The 24,462-nt window shown below is 42.4% G+C and overlaps 1 protein-coding gene across 3 annotated transcripts in view; it reads left to right on the forward strand.

Moving 5' to 3' along the window:
• Positions 1-24,462, forward strand: part of SYTL5 (synaptotagmin like 5) — a 187,181-nt gene that overhangs the window by 136,439 nt on the left and 26,280 nt on the right. For 2 of the 3 annotated variants that reach the window (XM_073358234.2, XM_073358241.2), the window contains exons 7-12: positions 2,907-3,063; positions 9,810-9,942; positions 11,880-11,986; positions 17,717-17,809; positions 22,316-22,381; positions 23,208-23,386. In XM_073358234.2, the coding sequence (XP_073214335.2) occupies positions 2,907-3,063; positions 9,810-9,942; positions 11,880-11,986; positions 17,717-17,809; positions 22,316-22,381; positions 23,208-23,386 (735 nt within the window). The remainder of the gene's footprint in view (positions 1-2,906; positions 3,064-9,809; positions 9,943-11,879; positions 11,987-17,716; positions 17,810-22,315; positions 22,382-23,207; positions 23,387-24,462) is intronic. The other variant, XM_073358250.2, reaches the window with a different exon arrangement.

Genomic DNA, 24,462 nt, shown 5'->3' on the forward strand with positions numbered 1-24,462 from the left:
ACAGCTTCTTCAAACATCAACAATGTCCTGGATTTTTCTCTATTGCCGTTTTTGGATAAATTGGCCTCCTCTTTCAGCAACCTTGCCAAACCAAACAGTATTCAACAAAAGGGAAGGAAGAAAAGAATGTGAATATACTCTCACTCCACCCCCCTTCGGTTTAGGGAAAGGTGCACTGGTCTGAGAGCCAGAATGTCATGAGCTCCCTTCTTCCACTGGCTTACCCCACCCCAACAAAGATACATGGGTATTTGACAATTCAGTACGAGGCTGCGGAAGGTCACTTCTAGCATAAATGGTAAAAGAACCAAGGTCTTCAAAATGGAGACCTAAATCTCATTTACTTAGCCACGCTGCCCTTTCAGACTGAATGAACAGCAATCTATGTGCTTGGCTAACACGTTGGTAATAACTGCAGGACTACCTCCCTTCCTAGGGTATGTCTACACTGGTGCTGGTACGTGTAATTTCTGCCTTGAGTCGACATACTCCTGTGAGCTCTATTCGAGGTAGCATGCTAAAACAGAAGTGTAGCCATTGTTGTGTGAGCAGTGGGACAGTTTAGCCGCCTGAGCACGATCTTATCCAAGACCCTCGGTGCAGAGCTGTCCCTTGGGTAGGATCAATCAGGGCGACCGCTCCAGGCCCTGTGCTTTGGGGGGCCCTGCAGGCCAGTGTGATTGGCCGGCGTGCTTGGTCCCGGAAGACGTAGATGCAGGAACTAGGAGTGTAAGGGGTGCTGCAGTGCAGCTGGCCCCACAACTGTCGCTGATGCAGAGCAAGGCTCCCAAGCCGGTGGAGGATGATTTGTCCAGGGCCTGCACCTCCCACACCAAAGACGGCCCTGCCTAGGTGCATGTTTGGGCCCTCTTGCTTGCCTGCACCACAGTGACTGTGCTTCTGTTTTTAGCACACTAGCTTGATTAGAGCTAGCATTGGTATGTCTTCTCAAGCTGGAAATTACACCTTCTGACTCCATGTAGACATATTCCCAGAGCCAGGAACAGAATCAACAAATCCTGATTCTCAGTGTTTCATCACTGTCTAGCAAATAGTTTTGTAAACGAATTTTTTTTGTTTTGTCACATTCCCCTCTAGCAGTTGACCCAAACAGAAGTAAAGGAGAAAATATGCTCAAGTAGCAGAGGTCTGTGTTGCGTGTCTGAAAGTCCTTGTTTCAAATCCGGTTGATGATGCACATAGGTGTTCTTATGGTTACACATTATGGAATTTGTTTCTCTAGCTTTTTTTTTTTGAACAACTTTTATTTTTAATTCCTATAGTGAGAAAACATCCTAAAGAACAGGTTTTATAGTTTAAAATCCATTACAATCTTTCAGTTATGGTGCAACGTTCAACAAAACCCAAGTGTTCCACATTCTGGTTATTTTGTATTGCAAGTTTGAAAGTTGGGAGGTCTGAGAATCCAAACCCAACAGTGACACTAGAACACAGTTGACACAGAATAATTTTAGCTTTCTTTCCTAATAGTACTGAGTCAGGTCTTTATATAAGCAGTGGGGAGAGGGGAGGTGGTTGGGAGAGAACCTTAAACATTATTCTTTGATCTGAGCTTTTCACAAACACGTCAAGATAATGGAGTCATCACTGAACTAAAATCCAGGGGTTTTCAGTACACACCGGTCACCTCCTTGCTGTTCCTAAAATATTTAATTTTCTTTGGGGTGGCAGAGTATTTTAGTCTTACATTCACAGATAAGTCATCAAAGTGTTTTTCTTATTAAGGGGTATTAAACTCTCCAAATAGGATATGTTCAGTCTGAATACAACACTGGTCTCATGAATCTGTATTCTAACTTAAGTTACTAGAGGGACATGAGCTGTCACAGTCAAGAATTTTGTTCCTCAGTTCAGCAGCAGCTCTTATAAAAGTCTCCAATGTGGCAAAAGGGGTTTTCAGTGCAGTTATTCAAAACATGATATGACGGGATGAACCAAGCAAAGGTGTCCCTCATGTGTCGTGTCTAGCATGAAGGGAACTCCAACAGACCCCTGAAGATTTATTAAGCAGGCTAGTGACATTTTGTTTATGTGGGTGAAAATGTCAATTCAGTTCAGTTTTCCTTCCGTCACCTTTTTGTTGTTATCCCAGGATCTCCTGTGATCAGGTTTTCCTCCTGGCAGGGACTGGAGTTACTGTATCGGTGCCCATTTAGAGATGATAACGCTGTTGAGTATTAATAGTCTGATTCTTGTATTCTGAATGCTGTTCCTTTCTGTCAGGTTTGTTGAATGGCTGCAAGCTTGCAAAAAAATGTGATGTGATTTCACTAGTGAGCCGAGTCATGTAGGAACTGCTAGCCCGGTCAGGCCAGGAACTCTTAGTACAAGGTAAATGGGACAGTGCGGCACATTGTCCATCTTGAGGAGCAGACAGATAGATGGAGAGGTTTGGAGCAGCTGAGCCAGCCGACTCACTGGAAGTGTCTGTTGGCACTGAAAGAATCTGCAGGTGCATCCGGAACCATCATGCCGCAGTAACTTCTATTGCGAAGCAAGGGGCAGTGTGATGGGGAATGCCATGTGCAGAACCAATGAATCAGCTGCTGGAAATAAGTGTACTTATGAAATAAACATGCAGGAAAACAAATCTTGTATAGTTCTTGGATTATATTAATGCTGTATGCCAGAGAGATGTTTAAAAATTTCCTAATTCTGAGAAGCAATGTATACAGACAATATCTCCAACCAACCGTCACCTAATTCTTCCCTTCCATGCCACCAGATGCTTTCCATGTGGTGTTTGTAGCTGATCCATCCTTACAGTAGATCACATGTAGTTTATATGATATAAGATAGTTCTAGTAAACTTTGTTTCCTATTTTTCCCACTTGCTGTGTTGCCAATATTTTCAAAGCAGGGATCTGTTTGTCCTGTCTCCTCAGGGGGAGCACTCTTTCGCTGAACAACAATGACCCGGAGACCCTTCCCGGTAACATGAAAGGCACAATGAGTTCTGGGAACCGAAGCAATGCCTCCACTCCAGTCCATCCGAGGTCACCAGCACTGAGCACACGCAGCGTGACTTCAGATTATGTCAGGGTAAATGTGGCAATGCTACTAGCTGCACACATGTCCCCCTCAGACATCACTGACATCACAACCATGCACACCACAGTCAGTATTTGATGAGCTTGCAACCAAGAAAGGCTAAGCCTGCCAAAGATAATGCTATTTATTCCTTAATCCTGTTGTGATAAGTGACAGTCTCTCACCATAATGAAATCTGTTAAACTCATTGTCAATTACCTGGTTTTTGGATTGACAAACATTTTTTCTCATTCTAAAATGTCCTGTTATTGACCGTTATTACTTAAATGTTAAAAATTACTACTTAAGATGTAATGGTGCATCCACACCCATCAGTTTCCACAAGGTTTTAACCCAAGGGAGGCTGTGAAGGGAAAGATTGAAGGAAAATAGTGGGAGGATAGCAGAAGGAATTGACAGGAGAGCCAGGTAGGCAACCAGCTGAGAAAAACTGAGTCACAGGAGTTCAAGTTTGAAGGCTTTGTTGACATCAGGAGGCTGGTACAGGTGTGAAGGACTTGCTTCTGTTGTGGGTACTGTGCAGAGCTCCAGGCTCCCAAAGTTGGGACTTTAAAGCTGCTCCCAGAACTCCTCTGGCTGGTGCTGGGCATGAAAGGGAACATCCAAGTGATTTCTGGGCCTAGCTTCTTAAATGTCTTTGTACCTTTGTCCAGGATTCGTGATCAAAGGGTCAGTTAAGGATTGGATGCTGTGCTAGGCTCTCTAAGGCCCTAGGAGGAAGCACCACTTCTTTCCCTCAGAGGTATTGCCACATTCTTGAATGCCATATCCACCTTCCCTGGCAGGGCCTAAGCATGACAGCAAAGTGAATGAGAGGAAGGACCTTCTCCTTTCTTAGCATAAATGAACTTCTGTTCTGGGGAAGGAGTCCTCCTGTTATTGGTGTGTTGTTTCTTCTGGGATAGTGAGTCTTTCCAAAGATTTCTCTCCTTCATTCAGGACAAGTTTGATCTGTAGTACTAACGAATCCCAGTTGCACAAATGCTAGGTTGCTGAGCGGTTCCATCGCAGTCAGATCCTCTCCTCACAATTCCAAGTGTGTCCTGATTTTTGAACAACAGTGTGGTGAAGCAGAGAAACTGCCCATCAGCATGGAAGGGATTAAAGAGAGCCTTTGGGCCCAGCTAGCTTTGCCCCGTTCTACCTGCAGCCAGTGCCAGGCCTGGAGGGGAGAGACAAGGAGGGAGCTTTGCTCTGTTCGGGGCTGACTGTTGAAGAGGGAGGTGTTAGCTGCTTCCCTACCTGAGGGAAGGATCACTAGCTTGCTACCCGAAGTAGCCACCGGAACCAAGCACCGTCTTCCTGGCCAAAAGAGGCAGCGAAAGAGGTCTAGGAGCACCCAGCTTACAAGGAACCAGGGTCTCTGAAGCACTGAGATCTTGACGGGGGTTCCCACCCCACAAAGCATATGGCTGCCCTGCCAGAGGAAGCTGGGACCGCAGCAGGATGCTGCCCAGGGGGGCAATACTAGAGACAAGCATCACAGGAACTTGTACTATAGGGGCTACACACCAAACTGAAGGGGCAACAGTGGGAAGTAGCCCAGGGCAGTGGACATAGACTCCCCACTGAGAGCTCCTTTACTCAGAGGTTGACTTACACAGGGCCTGGGCTGGGACCCAGTGGAGTTGGAGGGCCTGGGTCCCGCTACCCTCCCTCCTTAAAGGCTGAGGCACATCGACCACAGAAGCAGGGGGCAGGAAGTCTTGCGCTCCAGCTGGCCTTCCAAGCCCCCCTGGTACAAACATTCTAATGTCAATCTGTATTTTGTTGCTTTTTTTAAAAAAAATGGCAGGACCTAATAAAGAAGTGATAGCTGTTGCAAGACATCTGTTTATAAGCAGTGATGTACGTGTGCAGGTTTTGAAAGTGCCATGCGGGAATACAGTCTTTTAGTACAATTCTATTTCATGTAGTTCTGTTGTGTTGGGTAAAAGATATAACCCCCCATCAGTCATTTAGCAGGGCAATGTGATCAAGGAAATTGTTCTTACTGCTGCTTAATTAGTACAAATCCCTAACATTTGTGGAGGTTTCTCATTCCAAAATTGCCTTACAATGTTTTATAGCAGCTAATCATCCTGATCTCAACATCGGTCCAATAGAGATGTCAGAAGCTGCAATCAAGACGCTGAAAAACAACAAAGCCGAGGCTGATGATCCAATCACAGCAGAAATGCTAAGCGCACATGACGTTACCAGACTAATGAAACTGGCAGAACGGCTCAGCGAAGTCTCAGGAAAAAAAACTCCCCCTCGACCAGTGAAAACATGGATTAATTGTCAGACTGCCCCCAAAAAGGTGATCTGACTGACTGTAACAACTGGAGAGGAGTCACACTACTCTCTTTTGTAGGGAAAATCTTCTTTATTGCAAACACTACAACTACACAGAAAAAAGAGGCAGTGGATGCAATGCTTAGGGAAGAACAGATTGGATTTAGGCCCAAGTGATCATGTGTAAATCAGATATTCACACTAAGGACTGTAGTAGACAAACATATAAAATGCCAAGCTCCCCTTACCTTTTGAAAAAAAAATCAGTGAAATTGGTATTTGACAGCCTATATAGGCATACATTGCGGAATAGTCTTCAGTCTTATGAAATTCCAGCTAAAGTCATCATCATCATCACAGCGTTGTACAGTGAAGCAAAATGCGATGGAAGGGTGAAAAACCAAACAACAGAGTGGTTCATTGTTGTTACTGGCATGAGGCCTGGCTGCATTCTATCTCTGCTGCTGTTTTGCATCGCCATAGACTGAATAATGAAGATGTGCATGAGCAACACAAACACTGGCATGTCATGGATAATGGCAAATGCCTAGAAGGCCTAGACTTTGCTGATGTTATCATGCTATCAAGCAACACTCCTGAAAAGCTACGAAGGCAGATGCCTTTGCGAAGGCCAAGGAGGGGTCATCAAACATCCTTGAAACCCAGGCATCAAGCAGTATCATCGTAATAGAAGGCAAAAACCTCAAGAAAGTAGAACAGTTCATTTATCTGGGCAGTACTACACTAGTAGGGTTGCCAGTTTTGGTTGGATACATTCCTGGAAGTTTCATCACATGACATAATCTTCAATTAAAGATTAATCTTTAATTTCTGGACATTCCAGGACAATCCTAGAGGGTTGGCGACCCTATATACTAGCCAAGAGAGACCACAGGAAAGAAGTGACATCAAGGCTAGGAAAGGCATCCACAGCATTCACTAAACTTGACAAACTATGGAAATCAAAGATATACATTACCAAAACAAAACTCAGAATTTTCAATGTAAATGTAATCTCAGTGCTAACATGCAGCTGCGAGAGCTGGTGAGCTCTTAAAACGTTAGAAACTAGATGACTTTGAAATTAAGTGCCTACAAAAGATTCTGGGCATTGGATGGAGAGACTTTAGCGCCAATTAAAAGATGAGACAAATCACCAACAAGCAGCTTATCTCCACTAGAATCAGAAGGAAGTGCTGGACATATTTGGGGCAAATACTCCAGCTGCCAACACCCAGACTCCCACATGAAGCTTTTAAGTGGAAACCAACTAGTGTGAGGAAACAAGGACACCGAAGAGAAGTTTTAAGAACAACCACTAGCAGCAAGGGCAGAACAGTTGATCCCAACAGTATAGAGCAGATCGAAACAGCAGCTAATGACAGAGGGATGGAAGAGACTAGTTTCTGCCCTGTGCACAAATGTTGATCTGAGAAGGATGTAATAATAATTATCCTTCATTTATTTTTTCAGGAAGGCAACTATCCTTGAGATTTGTCTGATTTTAGATTTTGGAATGACTGCAGCCTTTGTACTAACACTGACTGAGATTCCCTGTTTTAACTTAATCCCACCTGTCACTTAAGTGTTTCCTGAAGAGAGATGTGTGTGTGTGTGTGAGAGAGAGCGAGCAAGCTTTGTTCTATGACTACAGGGGCATTAATGAGCCACTTCAACTTGAATGGTCCCTTAGAATATCAGAAGGGTAGCCATGTTAGTCTGGATCTGTAAAAGCGGCAAAGAGTCCTGTGGCACCTTAGAGACTAACAGACGTATTGGAGCATAAGATTTTGTGGGTGACCCACGAAAGCTTATGCTCCAATACGTCTGTTAGTCTCTAAGGTGCCATAGGACTCTTTGCCGCCCTTAGAATATGTGTTGACTACTTATGCTAAACAATCTGTTCCACCTTGCATTTAGCTGTGATGCTCAGAGTACCTTTCCCAGACCTGAAGAAGAGCTCTATGTAGCTCGAAATCTTGTCTCTCTCACCAAGAGAAGTTTGTCCAGTAAAAGATATTACCTTCCCCACCTTGCTTCTGTGTGTATACAGTATATGCAGCGTAGTTGTAGCTGTGTTGGTCCTAGGATATTAAAGACACAGGGTGGCTGAGATAATATCTTTTATTGGATCAACTTCTGTTGGTGAGAGTGAGACAAGATATAGCCCAGTTGAAGAAGAGCACTGTGTAGCTCAAAAGCTTCTCTCTCTCACCAACATAGGATGGTCCAATAAAAGATATTACTTTCTCTGTATATAGATAGATATAAATCCCCCATTACATCTTATGTGGTCTTTTTTTTTACTGGACTAACTAAAAATTGGCAAGCTTTTGAGATTCACTCTGTCCATCAAGATAGTTTCTTGTTCTGTTTTTTATTCTCCTGCTTTAATATTGACTATGCATATATTTTAATTGATAATGTGGACAAAATTTGTAATGGAAAAAAGTGCCTGCAAATGCCTAGAAGACAGTAGCCAGAATTACCTTCAGTTGGATCAATGACGCTTTTTCCACATGATTATAAAAATACCTCTTTAACTTCACTTTGAGCTCCAGGATGTTCATCTCAATTGTGCTGAGCATCAGTTAGTGAGTTAACATTGTGTTGTTGAGAGAGAACGACCTGCCTTTCCTGAATACAGAGCTGCCAAAGGCAGGCATAGAGAGGTTCAGCTGCAAGTGCTAACCATATCTGAGCTGCAGAAATGAGACTGAATAGTCAGTCTGATTCCTAATAAGCAGTATTGCCATTAGCCTGATTCTGGCATGCAGGAGGGAATGCTTTTAATTGTTAGTGACTTGCCACTTCATTTTGTACAGGTGTGATGCTTAGTAAAGTCCGGGACATTGTAAAGGCAGGAACCTTTCTTAGGTATGCTTTCTTCCCAGTGGCTTCCATGATAGATTGCTAGAGGTGGGACATTGCAATATGTCTACAGATACTGATATCATGACCAGCTTCCTTCATGTTGCCTATGGTTCTCTAGTAGTTCTTGTAGTTACTACATATGCACCAAAGGTTTCTTTTTTTTTTAATTACGATGTAGTCTTCCCCTCCCCCCCTTCGCCCCACGTAACAGGATGTCTTTCTTGGCTAGAACAATTGCTAGTCTTTTTTGTTAGGGATATTTAACAATGAAAACCCACAAATTCATATGATCCAGCATATGCTATCAAACCTATGATGTTGTTTATATCCAGTAGCATCCACAATATGCTAGGTACTACCCAAATACAAAAGAAAGCACAGTCTGTGTTCCAAGGACTTTACACTCTAAAATTTCAAAACAGACAGATTGTGGGTAGGATAAGTTTGTTTACCTTTGTGTTAAAAACTTTACATTATCGGCAGGTAGCCAACCACTACATCACCAGCTGACTACCTTAATATTTTGTTGTTCCCCCTTTTCCTACCTACTGTCTATATTCTGAGAGTAAAAGCTATTCGGAGCAAGGATTCTGCCTTCTTTTGTGTCTCTGCCAGTACCTTGCACAATAATTGGTAATAACATGTGTTTGATTATAATATTCTTATTTCTGTACATTAGATGCCTGTATGTTTTTCAGCTGCTCTCTGCACCTTCTTCCATGCTGTCCTTTATGCACAGAATGCCTTCCTTGAATTCATCATTAAGGGCTCTACCATTTCTTCTCCTTCAGATCTGGGGGGAGGGATAGCTCAGTGGATTGAGCATTGGCCTGGTAAACCCAGGGTTGTGAGTTCAATCCTTGCAGGGGGCCATTTAGGAATCTGGGGCAAAAATTGGGGATTGGTCCTGCTTTGAGCAGGGGGTTGGACTAGATGACCTCCTGAGGTCCCTTCCAACCCTGATATTCTATGATTCTCCTTATGAACCACCTGTACCATGACAGTAAATTTATATTGGCTTGGCTCAGGGGCAAATAAGTAAATTGGCACTTACTTTGTCTATGGCCTTGTCTATGCACAAAAGTTGTATAACCGCTCTAGTGTGGATGCAGTTATAGCTGTAGCTATTTACGTATAGGAACTGCACGGGTATTAAAATACTTTTCTACTAGTATGACTGTGCCGCTATAGTTATGTCAGATGAGTCACACTCCTGACTAACAAAGCTGTATTTGTATAAAAACTGTGTAGATCGGGTATATTTATAATTTTGAAAAATGGCAAATGTATATATTTGATTGTATTCCTTGCCTCCCTCCACCCTTCCTGCCCCACTTGTCCCCTTAAAGTGAAAGCTGAGGTTGTATGCAGGGATTGCATTGTCATTTCCCTTTGTATTATGTCGAGCACAATGGGGCCCCAATGCTGATTAATTATAATACAAATATTTAATAAGTGATCGTGTACCCATAGTGTTCTTTTGGGTTATGGGAATTAGACTGTAATGGTGCTGCCTCAGACTGACCATAAATAAGCTTGCTCGTATATGACTCGATGCTTATGGAATATATATTATTCTTATTCAGCAGGACCCTGGTTTAAAAAATGGCCCTTTTGTGCCTGCAAGTGAAAGTGTACCTGAAGATTTAGTGAAGAAACACCGTAGGAATGCATCTGGAACACCTTCAATAGCAGTTTCTAGGGCATCTCTAGCATCAGGTAAGTGTTCATTAGTAGTCCTAATTCTTTCTAAAAAAGAAAAGGCGTACTTGTGGCACCTTAGAGACTAACCAATTTATTTGAGCATGCGTTTTCGTGAGCTACAGCTCACTTCATCAGATGCATACTATGGAAACTGCAGAAGACATTATATATACACAGAGACCATGAAACAATACCTCCTCCCACCCCACTCTCCTGCTGGTAATAGCTTATCTAAAGTGATCATCAAGTTGGGCCATTTCCAGCACAAATCCAGGTTTTCTCACCCCCCCCCCACACAAACTCACTCTCCTGCTGGCAATAGCTCATCCAAACTGACCACTGGTCACTTTGGATGAGCTATTACCAGCAGGAGAGTGAGTTTGTGCGTGTATGGGGGTGGGGGGGTGAAATGGCTTTTTGCTTGTCTTATATTGACCAACGCTCATTGTCTCTGTCTCAAGAGCCAGGAAGACTTCCTGGGCTGCAGATTCTGTCCTTCATTGTCATCGTTAAGTGGTCTTCTCTCCTGCTTTTTACCTTGATGGCTTTGTTTACCTTATATGTAAACGTAGTTGCCTGTGATCAAGCAGGTCAGACAAATAAATACACATTCCTTTCTAAGTTCCCTGTAAGCTGCGCGGCCGTGCAAGAGCCTACTTAGTGCTGTGCAGGTGCTCAGGGAACCCGCCTGGGGACCTGCCGCAGCTGGGGCACCCCTCCCCTGGCCTGAACCCAGCCGCAGCCTGGACCTGCCATGGCTGGGGTGCCCTGATTTGCCGCAGCCCGGGTGCCCCTCCCCCAGCCCGGCCCCAGCCTGGACCTGCCCGGGCAGGGGCACCTATCCTGGAGCCTCAGCCCCAGAGCTGCCAGCCAGGGTGCTGCTGCAGGGAGACCGAGTTGGTGGGAGTCCTCTCTCCCTGATGTAGCCCCATAGCACCCTCCTGCACACCAAACCCCACATCCCTGGCCCCACCCCAGAGCCTGCACCCCAATCCTCTGTCCCAGCCCTGAGCCGCCTCCCACACTCCGAACCCCTCAGCCCCACCCCCCACCACATGAATTTGGTTATGTGCACCAATATTAAGGTGTCACACATCACCTCCAAAAAATTAGAGGAAACACTGATTTCTTTGTCTAGGAAAAAACCCATTTTACCTCCTTTGTCTGTTTACAGACTCCAAAACACAATAACAGAGAGTATCCATACTTTCACATACAGTTGTGTTACCTACATTTCCCAGTGTCATTAATGACCAGCATGTTCTTAATTTTCAAATGATATATTACAAAACATGTCTTAAATGAATATCATGACAACAGTGTGGTGGGCCAATGAGTGTGTCAGGCCTGTAGTGAGTTACTGCAAAAGGTAATGCCAGGGTACCAGTTTACTACATCATGGGCAAAATTATGATAATGGATATACTCCACGGGCCTGTTGGTATGAGGAGCTTCCAGGGTCACCGTATCATCATTCACTCAACATTGAAACTTCGGACTCTGGGTTTTTTTTTTTTCTTATTTGCTGAGGTGAAGGGTTGCAGGAGTCATTGTGAACGTGTAGATTCATCCAGAGCTCCTGCTGCCTATGTCCCTGATATCATAATGACCCAAGCAGGTGGCCCTGCATGAGAAGGCCAAAGGCTGAATGGCGTGTGACCCATAGGGGACAGACCCATATAGCCCATAATAGTACTGAGGGAAGGGAGGTATCGAAAAAGTTGAATATTATGGTAAAAATTATTTTTCCATCATTCAGCTGAAGGTGCTCAGATACCACAATTGGGTGCCATGGCACAAATACCTTGATGGAGATTATTTTGATTTGATTTAAAAAAAAATCATTTTGGTGTTGTAGCAACAACTACTAAAAGGTGACAATATGAAAAGAACAGTGTTTGTTGTATAAATTGTATATTAATGAACACCTTCCTTTCCCCTTTGTTTTCCAGATCTCAGCAGATCTGAGATAGATTTGAGTGGGTCTTTCTCAGAAGAAAACAAGGATGCTGTAAGCTTAAGAAGTAAATCTGTACCTGATGCTTTAGACCAGGACCTGGTGAGTTAGAAGTGACACTAAAGCTCACAGGGTGGAAAAATTGTCACTCTAGCTTCTGAAGTCGGCATAATCTTTAAACTCCTAGTTCTGCACGAGAGTGAACTCAGACTTGTATAAATTCAAGCCTGCATCTAGCTTATGCTGCAATCATTGCAGAATGTAAAGCACCGCACACTACAATAGTATTAAAAATTGGAGTAGAAGACTCTTGGGCTTATGGAGACAAATGTGTTTGGGAATCAGTTTGTCAAGAAGGTGCCTCAATTGTGTGGAATTTTGTGGACCGTTAACAAATGATATCCTTGGGCAACATTACCTTCCAAACACGATGTGTATGGATTGATTCCAAGTAATAGCTATACAGTAGTTAAGGCTCTTTGTAGTTATGGTAGATACAATAGCTATTCATCTGGGAATTTTTTAGTTTGTAAGTGGATGGAGTCTCATCTTAGGATACCGTTCATGTAGTGCATTGAACACTTCAGATCTTCACCAACTCTTGCCTCATTGGATTTTTTATTTTTTTTATTCGGAGTTATACTCAGTATCAAAGCTCTTCAGCTTTGTCCCTCTCTGCTTGTCTGTTCTAGTCTTGCAACACGTCACCCTCCCGGTCTCTGCTCCCCAGTGATGCCAGTCACCTCCTACTATTTTGCAGTTTCTCACAAACATCTCCATGCCCACTTCCATGTTTTCCCCTTGCACACAGACTGATCCATAAACCATTTCCCTCTCCTCCTCAAAATATATCCAAGTCCCACCTGGGCCTCAGTGCCTATAAGAAATCAACTAGTTAATGATGTGTGATGCACAGATGGGGTTATTTGGCTCTTGTTTTATGTATTTATAACTATTTTTTAAGTTTTCAACTGGATATCTGTATATAAAAATTGTATGTATTTGACTTGTACTCCTCTCCCCCCCACACCCTTCATATGTCACTTGTCTTCTTGGATTGTAAGCTCTGCAGAGCCAGGATCATGTCTGTGTGTGTATGTACAGCACCTAGTACAATGGGCCCCCCCATCCTGATTAGGCCTCACAGGCACTACTGTGTTATAAGTAATAACCCAGGCAGTCATGTTCTGTCACCTGTAGCTACACACAGACATACATGCTGGTATCAAGGGGTAGTTGGGCCTAACCTACCAGAGAGGAAGGATGGTCCAGTGGTTAGGGTGTTGGCTTGGGACTGTGGGCAAGTCACTTAGTCTCCCAGCTGTACAGTGGGGATGCCAGCACTTTCCTGCTTCACAGGCGTGGTGTGAGAATAAATTCATTCGAGTTTGGGAGGTGTTCAAATACCCTAGTGATAGGGGGTATATAAGTACCTAAGATAGACAAAAACACTCACCTTGGAAGCCCTTGTCCCAAAGAGACTGGGGATGCAGTAATCTTGTGCTCATGGGGTTAAGGTTGTGGCCTTCACAGTGTTTTAGGTTCCCTGAAAGTGGTGTGGGAGATGAGAGGCATCTCAGGGGTAGTGTGCAAAATGAAGAATCAAATCCTGGAGGCTGAAAAGGTTGTATCTCCCTTATGCCTGGCCAGCTGGTGGTGGTAGCTGGACTTTGAAGTATCTGTTCCTGGATAGTTGGAGCTGCTGTTGGTGTGGGGGATGTCCTGCATGGATGCGAGAAGCAGATTGCCTGGATGAACTGGGCTGAAAGAGTGAGAGAGGGCACTTGCCTCCCTTGCTCGCAGTCAGCTATTGGTGATTTTGGTAGGACACAGTCTTCCTTTTTCAGGGAGATGGACTGGATAACTGATAGGTCTTTTCTTTCTCTGAGTCTATGATGCTTCTTGGTTGCAATTTCCAAATAGACTTTAGAAGCTGAATACTGTGAAATACATTTATCAAGGAGTACTGGGGGGGGGGGGGAGGTTAATTGTGGTGTCTGCTTCAAAGTTGAGAGAACTCTCTAGTTGTGTGTGTTTGGGTTACTGAAAAAAATACTTCTGTCAGAACAGGGAAAAGCAGGGAATTAAAACAAGCAATTTCAAAAGTGTATCAGAGCAAACTAAATTAGTTTTTAAAGGTCTATTAAGAAACACCTATTCAGCCACTTTATAGTAATACAAAGCACTGCTCACCACTTCCTCAGCCATTTTAGTAGAAGGAATTGGATTGGGTGTATTTTTATAACCCTGATAGAGACAATGAAGATTACTTAGTCTCTTACCACTTCTAACTTTAATAAGCAACAGTAACCAATTATGTGGCTGTGCTTCTCTAGCACCCTTGAGAAACATCGCTGCTGTCATGTAAAATGAACTGTGGCTCTGCTGGCAAAAGAGAGAGTCTGAGGCGAAATGTTAGCTTTCCAAGCAATCTCTTGGTTTCAAGAATGTGCTCACAGTCTGTACAAGTTGAATTACAGATTTTAATGGTTAGATTTTCATACTTCCTTTGGCAAGGAGGACGAGATGGCCAAAATGTATAGCGTGGCTGTCTGAAATTAGATATCCAAAGCCATATTTAGGCACCCAAGTTTGCAAATGTTGATCCAAGTTTCATACACCACATTTATTTGCTGGGCAATCAAAAACTATTATTTTTTCATTAAACTATAAATGTATTCTGTATAACTTTGAGGGAGAAAATAGTCCTGACTGTGTCTCTATATTTGCTCCTTCAAAATATCAGGGTAGCTCCACTGAAGTCAGTGGGGAGAGGGAAAGTCAAGGGAGCTACCCTGATTTATACCTGTGAAGGACTTGACCCTCTATGGGTATGTCTACACCACCATTGGCAGTGAGCCTTGTAGACATACTCACACTAGCTTGGCTTGAGCTAGCATGCTAAAAATAGCAGTGTGAAATTAACAACATGGGTGGCAGGCTCAGGCTCTCAAGCCCACCCAATGCCATTGATCTGAGATTGGGTAGCTAGTTCAGGCCTCTGCCAGTGCTACCATATCTGCATGGCTAGTTTTAGCATGCTTGAGCCAAGCTAGCTTAATCTTGTCTATCTGGGAGGCTCACTACCAGCTGCAATCAGACATACTCTTTCTCTGAAATTGAGTTGCCATGCAATAACTGGGAATCCATTGACAAATGTTAACAATTCTAACCCAAAACGTTTCCCTACATGCCCAGTTGCCACTCTGTTCTCCTGGCCTGCATAAAAAGCTGTGAGACCGAGCTTGGAGGAGATAAGGGTCCGTTTGGTTTGGGAGAAGGACAACAGTATTTTAGATCGGCATGTAGGGTGGGATTCTCAAAGCCCTAAGGGGAATTTGGATGCTGTCTTCCAATTTTCAAAACCTCTGCCTAAGAGATGTGGGTGGCCAGTTCCCATTAAAGCTAATGGCAGCAGCTTTGAAAATGTCAGTGATAACCTTTATGTAACCCTTCTGCCAGGTGGAGCCAGCAGCAGCCAGGGCTGGGTTCAATATCCAGGGGTTTGAGCCCCCACCCAGTAACCTGGGAAAATTACACACCACCCCTGGGTGTCTCTGAGAGGCAATACTTCCCCACTCGCAAGCACAGAATCTGAGTGTAGATAAGAAACTTTTCATGAAAGGAGGGAAGTCATCTGACATTGATTAGGGAAAATGCCACAATCAGGATTCATAAACCTAAAACTGTGAGCAGGACACCCACCCCAGAGTGCATGGGGCAGTGTCTTCTGCCTTATGTTCTTAGGTTCTACAACCAAGAGTTCCTTTTCTGTGCCCCTCTCTGCTCCCTCGCCATACCCCACTCACAGTGATTGTCCTGGGTCAGTGAGGACCCAGAGTTCAGAGGTGCATCTGTGTGAATTCACCTCCCATCCAGGGAAGAAGGCACCTTGCTTGCTCCACCATCTGAGTACTTCTGCACTGCTGGCCGCCCAGCCAGCTGCTTGTTTTCGCTAGCCAGTCACCTTCTGTCACCTGCCTCTCTGCTATGACCTCTGCAGGTCAGTCTCTAAGAGCTGGGTGGAAGCTCAAGTGATTTTTCAGCTCTTAGGCTTGACAGAAACTGTCAAGCTGTCCCTACAAGTGATTGTAAGCTTTGAACACTTAAAATACCAAAGGCTCCTAATGGAGCCTATTTAGCTCTATCTTTGAACAGTGGGGAGGAACAGGTTAAACCAGACCGGGGACGCTTCAGGAGAGTCCACACCTCCTGGAAGGGATACCTGTCCCCACCTCTCTTACTTTTACAGGGGTCTGGCATTTGAGCCCCTGGCTTAACGATGTCCTTTCAGTTGAGGGTGACCCCCTCATTTGGGACAGGTTAAGCATAGTTTTGCTCTCCTTTATTCATACAATCAAGACAACAAAATTGATAACATTTCATTACCTCTGCATTCAGTGCTAAAGTGATTTGTAACCTAACACCAGCCAAAGTTGATCACTTTGAGCAACACCACTCTATCTGCTGGATATTTAGGCAGAGTAGGTGTGTTCATGTAAACACAGTTTGCTCCTGAAGTCTCTCCCCATCCCAACTGGCTGTCAGGGGAGAACTCATTCAGATTCTGCTTACATCTATAATGCTTGTTAAAACCCATGAAGTCTCCACATGACTCATAATAGAATGGTAACTTTCTGTTTGTTTGGGTTTTTTTCAAAAGCTAACATTCCTGTTAATCATCTGCTTTCAAGTTTCAGTTAATAGTTTTAGTTTATAATTACCTAAGGTGTGCCTAAGGTGTAAGAATTAGGTAATTTACTAAAATGCAAATTCTATCTATCTATCTATCTATCTATCTATCTATCTATCTATCTATCTATCTATCTATCTATCTATCTATCTATCTATCTATCTATCTATCTATCTATCTATCTATCTATCTATCTATGAAAATATCATTTCTTTGTTAAAATTTTATAATGCTGAAGAAAAAAGAACTATGAATATAATCTTCTTGAAAATTTCCAGAATGACTTTTCTGGAAACCACATTTTTCTGTTTATTCAGCTGCTATGTTCAGCACAGACAGTGGTAGGACACGTTTCTTTCAATGTCCACAACCATGACTTGGAGCACTCAAAATACCAGTCAAAAAGTAGTTTTTATATATTTTTTTTATATTTAATCAGTCCTTTGTCTGTCTGCTACGATTGCCAACAAGGATGCAAATTAATATTACTAGTGGTGCGGCTTAGTTGTTATGTAAACATGTCCATTAGAAACTGGACTGAGATCAAAAACTCAGCTCACTGAATAGCTAGTTAATGGTAGGAATAACTTGTGGTCACTATGGATTTGGGCTGAATTTAGTTGATGACTTAAAGGTTGAAGCCTCCATAACCCATAACTGGTATCCAAAGCCATCCAGTTCACATATTTATTTTCTTAAGATTGAAAAACACCTACTCCGTCCCTCCCTTGTTTCCCAACCTAAATACGTGTGTGAAGATGCCTAGCAGAATAGGGTAATTCAGGTGTGCTACTGAGAATGTAGGGTGCTTGGAAATCGACTTCGTAATGCAGTGCCCCACCATGTAAGGTAAAAATCCATTTCCTACTCTGGGGACATAGAAGCCTGGAGGTTTTACAGTTTTCAAACAGCTGAAAGGTGAACCAGAAGCGCCCTTTGTTCCTGGTATACTGATTGTGACTGTGTAAAATTGTTGAAAGTGTGAATCAAAAGTCTCTCGAGACTTGAGTTTGGGAGATGTGTTGACACAATCTTTCTTAAACAGAAAAATATGGAATAGAACCCAAGGAAGGAGTCAGATATACAGTTGACAGTAATATACAGTAATTGAATGACTTTCTTTCTTTCTTTGCGGTTAGGATTACCTGGACGAGATAGAGGAAGACCCTGATGACATAGTGACCTCTCATTATCTAAAACATCGCAGACATTTGGCAAGTGGATTATCAACAGTAAGGTCTCCATTGGAAAACATCTAGAATTCCCTCATTCTTTCTCACTAAGCAGTTTCTTGCTGAAGTAGATGTGGGCTAATGACACAGAACACACACTGAGCATTCAATTTCATTCAGTAGATATTTTTTGTATTGATTCATATCCAGACCTCCTTTCCTACTGCTGTTTAGTAGCAACTTTGACTTCTTGGTGATTTTTCTGTTTGTTGTGATTTTAGTATCCCTATCTGTAAAGCTAAAATGCCATTCTCTGCCATCAGTACTGAAGCAGAGATCCATTGTTGTTTATAGTGTAGCTGTCCTCCCTGCACACTGATGACTTGGGACCTGATCTCCGGAGATGCTGAGCACCTTGTCCAAAGTGCTGAGTGCCCTCACCTTGAAATGATCTCAAAAGAAGGTGTGGACGGGGCACTCAGTATCAGGCTCTTAACCGTCTTATTAACCGTCATTAATTGTAACTATGATCTGTTTGGCAGATGCTGTATGTGAACAGTGAGAAATTTCAACACGAAAAAAAATGAGAGTAGGAAACCTGAAACATCTGGCCAATCTAGATGCTCTGTCAAAATGAGCAAATCTAGAATAGCTGGTACTGATATGAGGAGATAATGTGGCTTTAAAATAAAATCCTCTGTCACTTGTAATGACCGTCCCATTATCAGAAGGACGTGTGATTTCCATCCACTATGCCTGACTTCTGGCCACAGTCAGACAAGCCTATTCAGAAGTTAAAACATTTTTCACAAGACACCAAGGATAGCAAATGTCTGTATTTATTTAAATTGTGCCAAACAGCGGAAAGGCAAATGCTCAGTCTTGATTCTTTTTTAATAGTTTTGGTGAAGTGTAGCAATGGAAATTCCCTAAGTTCTGAGGAATTGGGAAGGGGATAGAGGCACAATTTATCCTTTTGATAGAAAAGATTTTTATTGATAGTTGAGGGATAGCGGGCTTGTCTGGGGGCGACGGGGGAAGAGATTAAACAATAGCCATTGCTCACGGGCTCCTGGCTATGGTTGCCAAGCCTCCAGAATTTCCCTGGAGTCTCCAGGAATTAAAGATTAATGTCATGTGATGAAACCTCCAGGAATACTTCCAACAAAAACTGGCAACCCTAGCTCCTGGTAAATGATGATGTGAGATACAGGCCTGTACCTGGAGAGATTAAAAATAGGGATTTATAGTGTGCAACAAGCTCAGTTTTTCAGAGTTAGCCTAGAGAAATGATTGATTTGAAGCTTCTTCATTTCATTGAAAGAGGATCCCACCCTGTTCTGTCTTTCCTGCCTTCTCATTGCAGTCTTTGGTGGGGTTGTGAATGGTTGGGCTCACTCTGAAAAAACTGAACATTTTTTAAGCTCCCTGCAACATACAAGTGCTTTCATTTTATGCATTTGCATCATGTGTCAGTAGCTTCATAACCCATATGGAGTTGGTACTAATGGTGACCCCAACTCCCCACATATATTCCATTCTCTATGCAACACAATCCCAGTGTGGCTCATAGGTTTCAAGACATTTCATATGCATAGAATAAGATATTTGGGGATCAGCTTTGCTGAAAGCATTTCTGCTTTCCATGAAAACTACTGTATATTTCTGCAACAGCTTTTCATTCCCAGGACGCTTCACAAACTATAGACAGTGAACCAGATCCTTAGCCCTAAGAAGGCTGCTTTGTGCTATTCTAGGAGTGTAAAGCAGCCTTAGGTTTGTTTGAAGTGGCTAGCTGTGGATCCCCTTAAAGCAGAGGAATCCCAGATGGGATAGAGTTGGTGTAACCAGCACTACATAGTCAATTTATACTCCTTGAGATAGGAGTCATGCTGAGGGGAAGGGGCCTGAGTGGTGCACACTGCAGGAAACCATAAATTAGAGCCATCCTTAGGCTGTTTTAAGTCATTCCTGGGATTTGACTAACTGACTCCCCAGCTGTTCCAGGGATAGGGGGGTTGCATACAGCCATCCTTGCCCACCCTCCCTTAGGTCCTGTGCCAGAATAGCTCTGTGGGACCCAAGATTGCAGCAAATATACACAGTGCCAATGGAATGCAGCAGTCTCTGGGTTGGAGGGTGGTAGCAAGGTGAACTAGTGATCAGGACATTTGATATAAAGGAAAGGGAAATTTTGGGCCATGACACTAGGAAATGAATTCTATTTTGTGGCATGTGGTATTGTATTTTTAATGCCTCACACAAAGCAGACAGAATTCCAGTAAAGGTCACCTCCAAAAGACTTGCGTTCAATTGTCAGCATGGAATTCAGCTTGTTGCTTTGGAAGGAGAAAGAGCTGGGTCAAACCCTTTATTCCAGGGTCTCAAGGAATTCAAGGAATCAGAGTTAAAAGAGACTTGGGCATGTCAGGCCAAATCAACCCTAGTAAGCAACTGTAACTCAATCAAAATCAGCTGAATTACACCCACTTAACCAAATTTGAATTTGACTCGTTGCCAACACATCTATAAAACCTATAGCTTGCCAGTCTATAGGTTTTATAGATGAATTCCTTTCCTTGGTCTGAACTCTGAGACTGGAGTTCTGGAGTTGCAGGTGCTCAATACTTCCCTTGGTAACGGCCCTTAGGTGGTAACTTTATTTAATGAGCATTTTCCACGGTACTTTCAGCAGTAGGTTTTGTCTTCCTATATAGATTCCTTTTGACCTTTCTCCTAATCTAAATGCAGCTTTCCTGCTGCAGTAGAACTGAGATGATCTCATGCCTCAGTGCTCCTTTCCTCTTCACATCCCCCCCCAGCATGCTTATTAAAGTCACTGCATGCTATGTTAATGGAAAAGCTTCTATCAGCAAGCAGCTTTTCTTCCCCCCTAGAGTGGAACAGTTTTACTGGTCTGTTTTGACCTACTCTGAATGTATGTTGTTGCTAATATTCCCCATCTCGAATACTCACATTTTTCTGATTTTATTTAGTTTGTTCTATGCATCTCATCCTTCAGCATTGTACAAATGCTGCGAGTAATTTGCTTGTTGCTGAGTTTTAGCCTTTGATAGTGAAACTAATGACTTTGTACTGTGGCACAAAATAATTCTATAAATGTCAAATGAACCCTAATTTTATAGAAATCTGAGTAAGGAGATTACAGTGTAGATAATTAGAGTGCCCTGAAAATCAAAACCACAGTACTTGGGCTAAAAGAAAAGAGAGGTTATTTTTCCTGGGTTCCACCACTGGACACAACAACTTGTCAGGATCATTGCATCGGTCTAATTCCTTGTTCCAGTGTCTTATATTTTACCAGTAAGATATAAAATGCTAGGATGATTAATACAGGCCTCAGATGTTGAGTAAAAGGAAGCTCTGCACTCTGATGCTCTTAGTGGTATTTGAGACATACAGTCATTACATAAGTAAGTTTTCATTAAACAGCCACATTTATCATATTTAACATGACTCCCAGTGTAAATCCCACAAAACAAAAGGCTTTTATTGTAAGAAGTGAAATATTTCAGTTGTTATAAAATGTTTTCTAAATTAGTCTTTGTTATTTTATTAAAGCAATTATTAGCAATGTAGGGATTTTCTGATGGAATTCTGGGCTCCACTGGAAAGAAACATTTCCTGGTGGTTTGGTTTTAAATTTGAGATATCAAGAATAAGCACACCAGTCCCTACTTTCCTTCCTTTGCTGCAGGACCTTAGCAAGAGGTTTGGAGGATACAACCAGTAATGTCAGAAGAGGTTATAGCTTAAGCTGTGGCTCATACATTCTCCCTTCGCTGGTTCGAAGAGGAGCTTGTGACCAAGTTATAAACTCCTGTGACCTCACTGGTGAGATCCTTCAGACATCTTGCCAAGGTCTTTCAGCAACAAGAGGAAAACGGGCCCCTGATGTTCTTAATACTTCAGTTTAAAAAAAAAAAAACCAAAAGCATTTTTTTCACAAAATTTGGAGGCCAATTTTAAAGGAACAATAAAGGGTAAAACCAGAAAAAAAGTTTTTTGTTTTACACGTACCCTTAAAAACTCCCCAGAATTAACCTCTCAACCTACAAGTGTTCAGACAAGCTTGCTTTAATCACAATTCTAGTTTCTTATGCAGGCCCCAGTGCTGCAAACACTTGCATGCATGCTTAAATTTTCACACAAGGCGCTCATTTCAATTGGAATAGTCACATAGAGAGTTAACTAGTGTTTGCAGGATTTTTGGCCAAAATGAAAATCCCAGTCTGTTGAGTCGGTGTTCACATTTAATTTGTTTGGTGCTACCTTAGTACAGCAGATTCTGTCTTCGTTTGTCACTAACCTGTATTCCTGCAGATAAGCAGGTGACACTTTTTCACTCATTATACAATTATACAATTCATTATTGGAGGGGGATTTAGGTATGGCTTGGTGCCTCACTGCTGTAAGTACTGTATCACTGTGGTTTAACACCACACTACCCACCTAGTCTGTAGAACTTGTCATTTCTTTTCTGAATTCTTCCTGCAGCTATCTAATGCTATTTTCTTTTGACCTTTGCATTTGTCTTCCTGCAAGAACTTTCCTGAAGGCTCTGACAGGAAATGCTCCTACTTAAATGTACCTGAAGCAGATGGTGATACTGTGAGTTCTCTTGCTTCCTGTCAACTGCTTTTCTGATATTCTGTTTTTCTGATGTTCCCTCTTATTCCTTCTTTGTGCTGAGAACTCTTTCGGGGGTTTACCCAGGCTTTTTACATACAACAATTCTAAAACACCAAAAGTTAGATATGTTTTTGATTAATATTATTTAAAAGCCAGCAAAAAATGTACACCAGAGTTTTAAAATGCCTTGGGTTTCTGCAATGTACAAACTGTCCTAATTTTTGTCTTACAAAGATTTAATTCTTTTCCAGTAGTTATATTAGGGACAATTTTAAAAATTGTGAGACCTGCTTATGCTCTTAGAAATGCCCATGATGAGGTGACATTGCTTTATTAGGATACTGTATATGTTTTTGTGTCATTTCCATGATGGGGTTTCATATAATTTCCTCTGAAGCACCTGGTACTGACCACTGTCTGAGACAGCATGCTGACCTAGAGGGACCATTGGTTTGCCCCAGTATGGCAATTCTCTATTCCTGGGACTTGCTATGTGATCGTAGACAATTTACTTAACCCTCTGTGTTACTCAGTGGCCCCACTGGGAAATGGTGATCGTACTAACTTTACCCCCTTTATAAATCATTTTGAGTTCAACATATGAAGAAACACTGTGTAGGCATTTGAGATATTGTGATACCTTTCTATATCAAGTAAGTGGTAATTCTGTACGTCCTTTGATATCCTAGTTTTAATAGCAGGTTCAGCAGAACAGTAATTGCAGGGCTCTCATTGTTTGAAAAAACTGGTTCTGGAAAGAGAATGATTGAGCTTCCAAGTTGTCTTCTTTTGGTCTTTATTTCAGACTAGCATTAACAGCATGATGAGTGTTTATAGTGAAACTGGGGACTATGGCAATGTGAAGGTCAGTGGGGAAATACTTCTCCACCTCAGCTACAGCTACAAAACGGGTGCCCTCAACATCCTGGTAAAAAACTGCAGAAACCTGGCCATAGCAGATGAAAAGAAGCAAAGAACAGATCCGTAAGCATAGAGAATTTCCTTCTTACCCTTTCCTAGAAGTGCTCTCAGTCTTACTGCACAGTTTGAATCTCTAGACTGCATGTGAGAACATATTGTAGCCCTACACTATGTGGACTGGTAACGGGATATGAAGCCTTTCACCTCTATTTCCCAAGTGATCAGAAGCCATAACACTCTGACTGCTTCGAGTCTCATGTGAAATGAGTTGGTGTTTTCAGTGTGTTTCCTAATGGGGGAGAGTTCATATGATTAACAGCCATTATTGCACTTGGAAATAATTGACATGCTTTTATTGGTAATTTGGGCAGAAGGGCCAGGGATCTGAATGGATACAGAGACTGAACTAATTTCTTACTGCTAGAGTCAAGGTTGAATGGGAAGGTTTGCTCTGTCTTTGATAGAAGACTTTATCCGCCAGAGGTGTTAGGGTGGTACCTTTATAGAACTCTAAATTCCCTTAATTTAAAATAGCCATTTCCTAGTAATAAAAACATAGCCAGAAAAAGCAACCTATAGAGTAGAAAGAAATTGCATTCTTCATCCTTTACTCCAAATATACCTATTTCTAAAATCAAATATAAATCCTAAATTCCACTTTATTCGTTGCTCCTTTATTTATAATTAAAATAAATAGATACTGCACCACTACCGGAAAATAGTGTAATTGGGCCCGCTCTGCAAGCACAGCCTTACTGGTCTCCACAGTAGGGGAAAGTTCAGCCCCTATGCGATGACAACAGAAAATAATCACTCTAGGATTAATTGTAATTTGCCTTTTTGGCCAATAGCATCTTCTTAGTGTGACCAGGATTCATCACTGAATTTGGTCTGCTGGTTGTAACATTAGCTTCCCTGGCCCGGGGCAAGTACTGACGGGAGGTGTGGCATGAATGCTGATCCATGCCCCCAGGCCAATAGCATGACAGTGTACAAACTAACTAGTGTTAATTGTATGGTCCAATGAAAAGTCCCTATTAATGTCAGTCTTACCACAAAATAATGTTCCATAACTATCCTTAAATAGAACAAGAGCAAAGAGAATAATTGGCTATTATGTTGTTCATTTTTAATAGTTT

This window comes from Lepidochelys kempii, chromosome 1 (genome assembly GCF_965140285.1).
Source record: "Lepidochelys kempii isolate rLepKem1 chromosome 1, rLepKem1.hap1, whole genome shotgun sequence".
Lineage (NCBI taxonomy): Eukaryota > Metazoa > Chordata > Testudines > Cheloniidae > Lepidochelys > Lepidochelys kempii.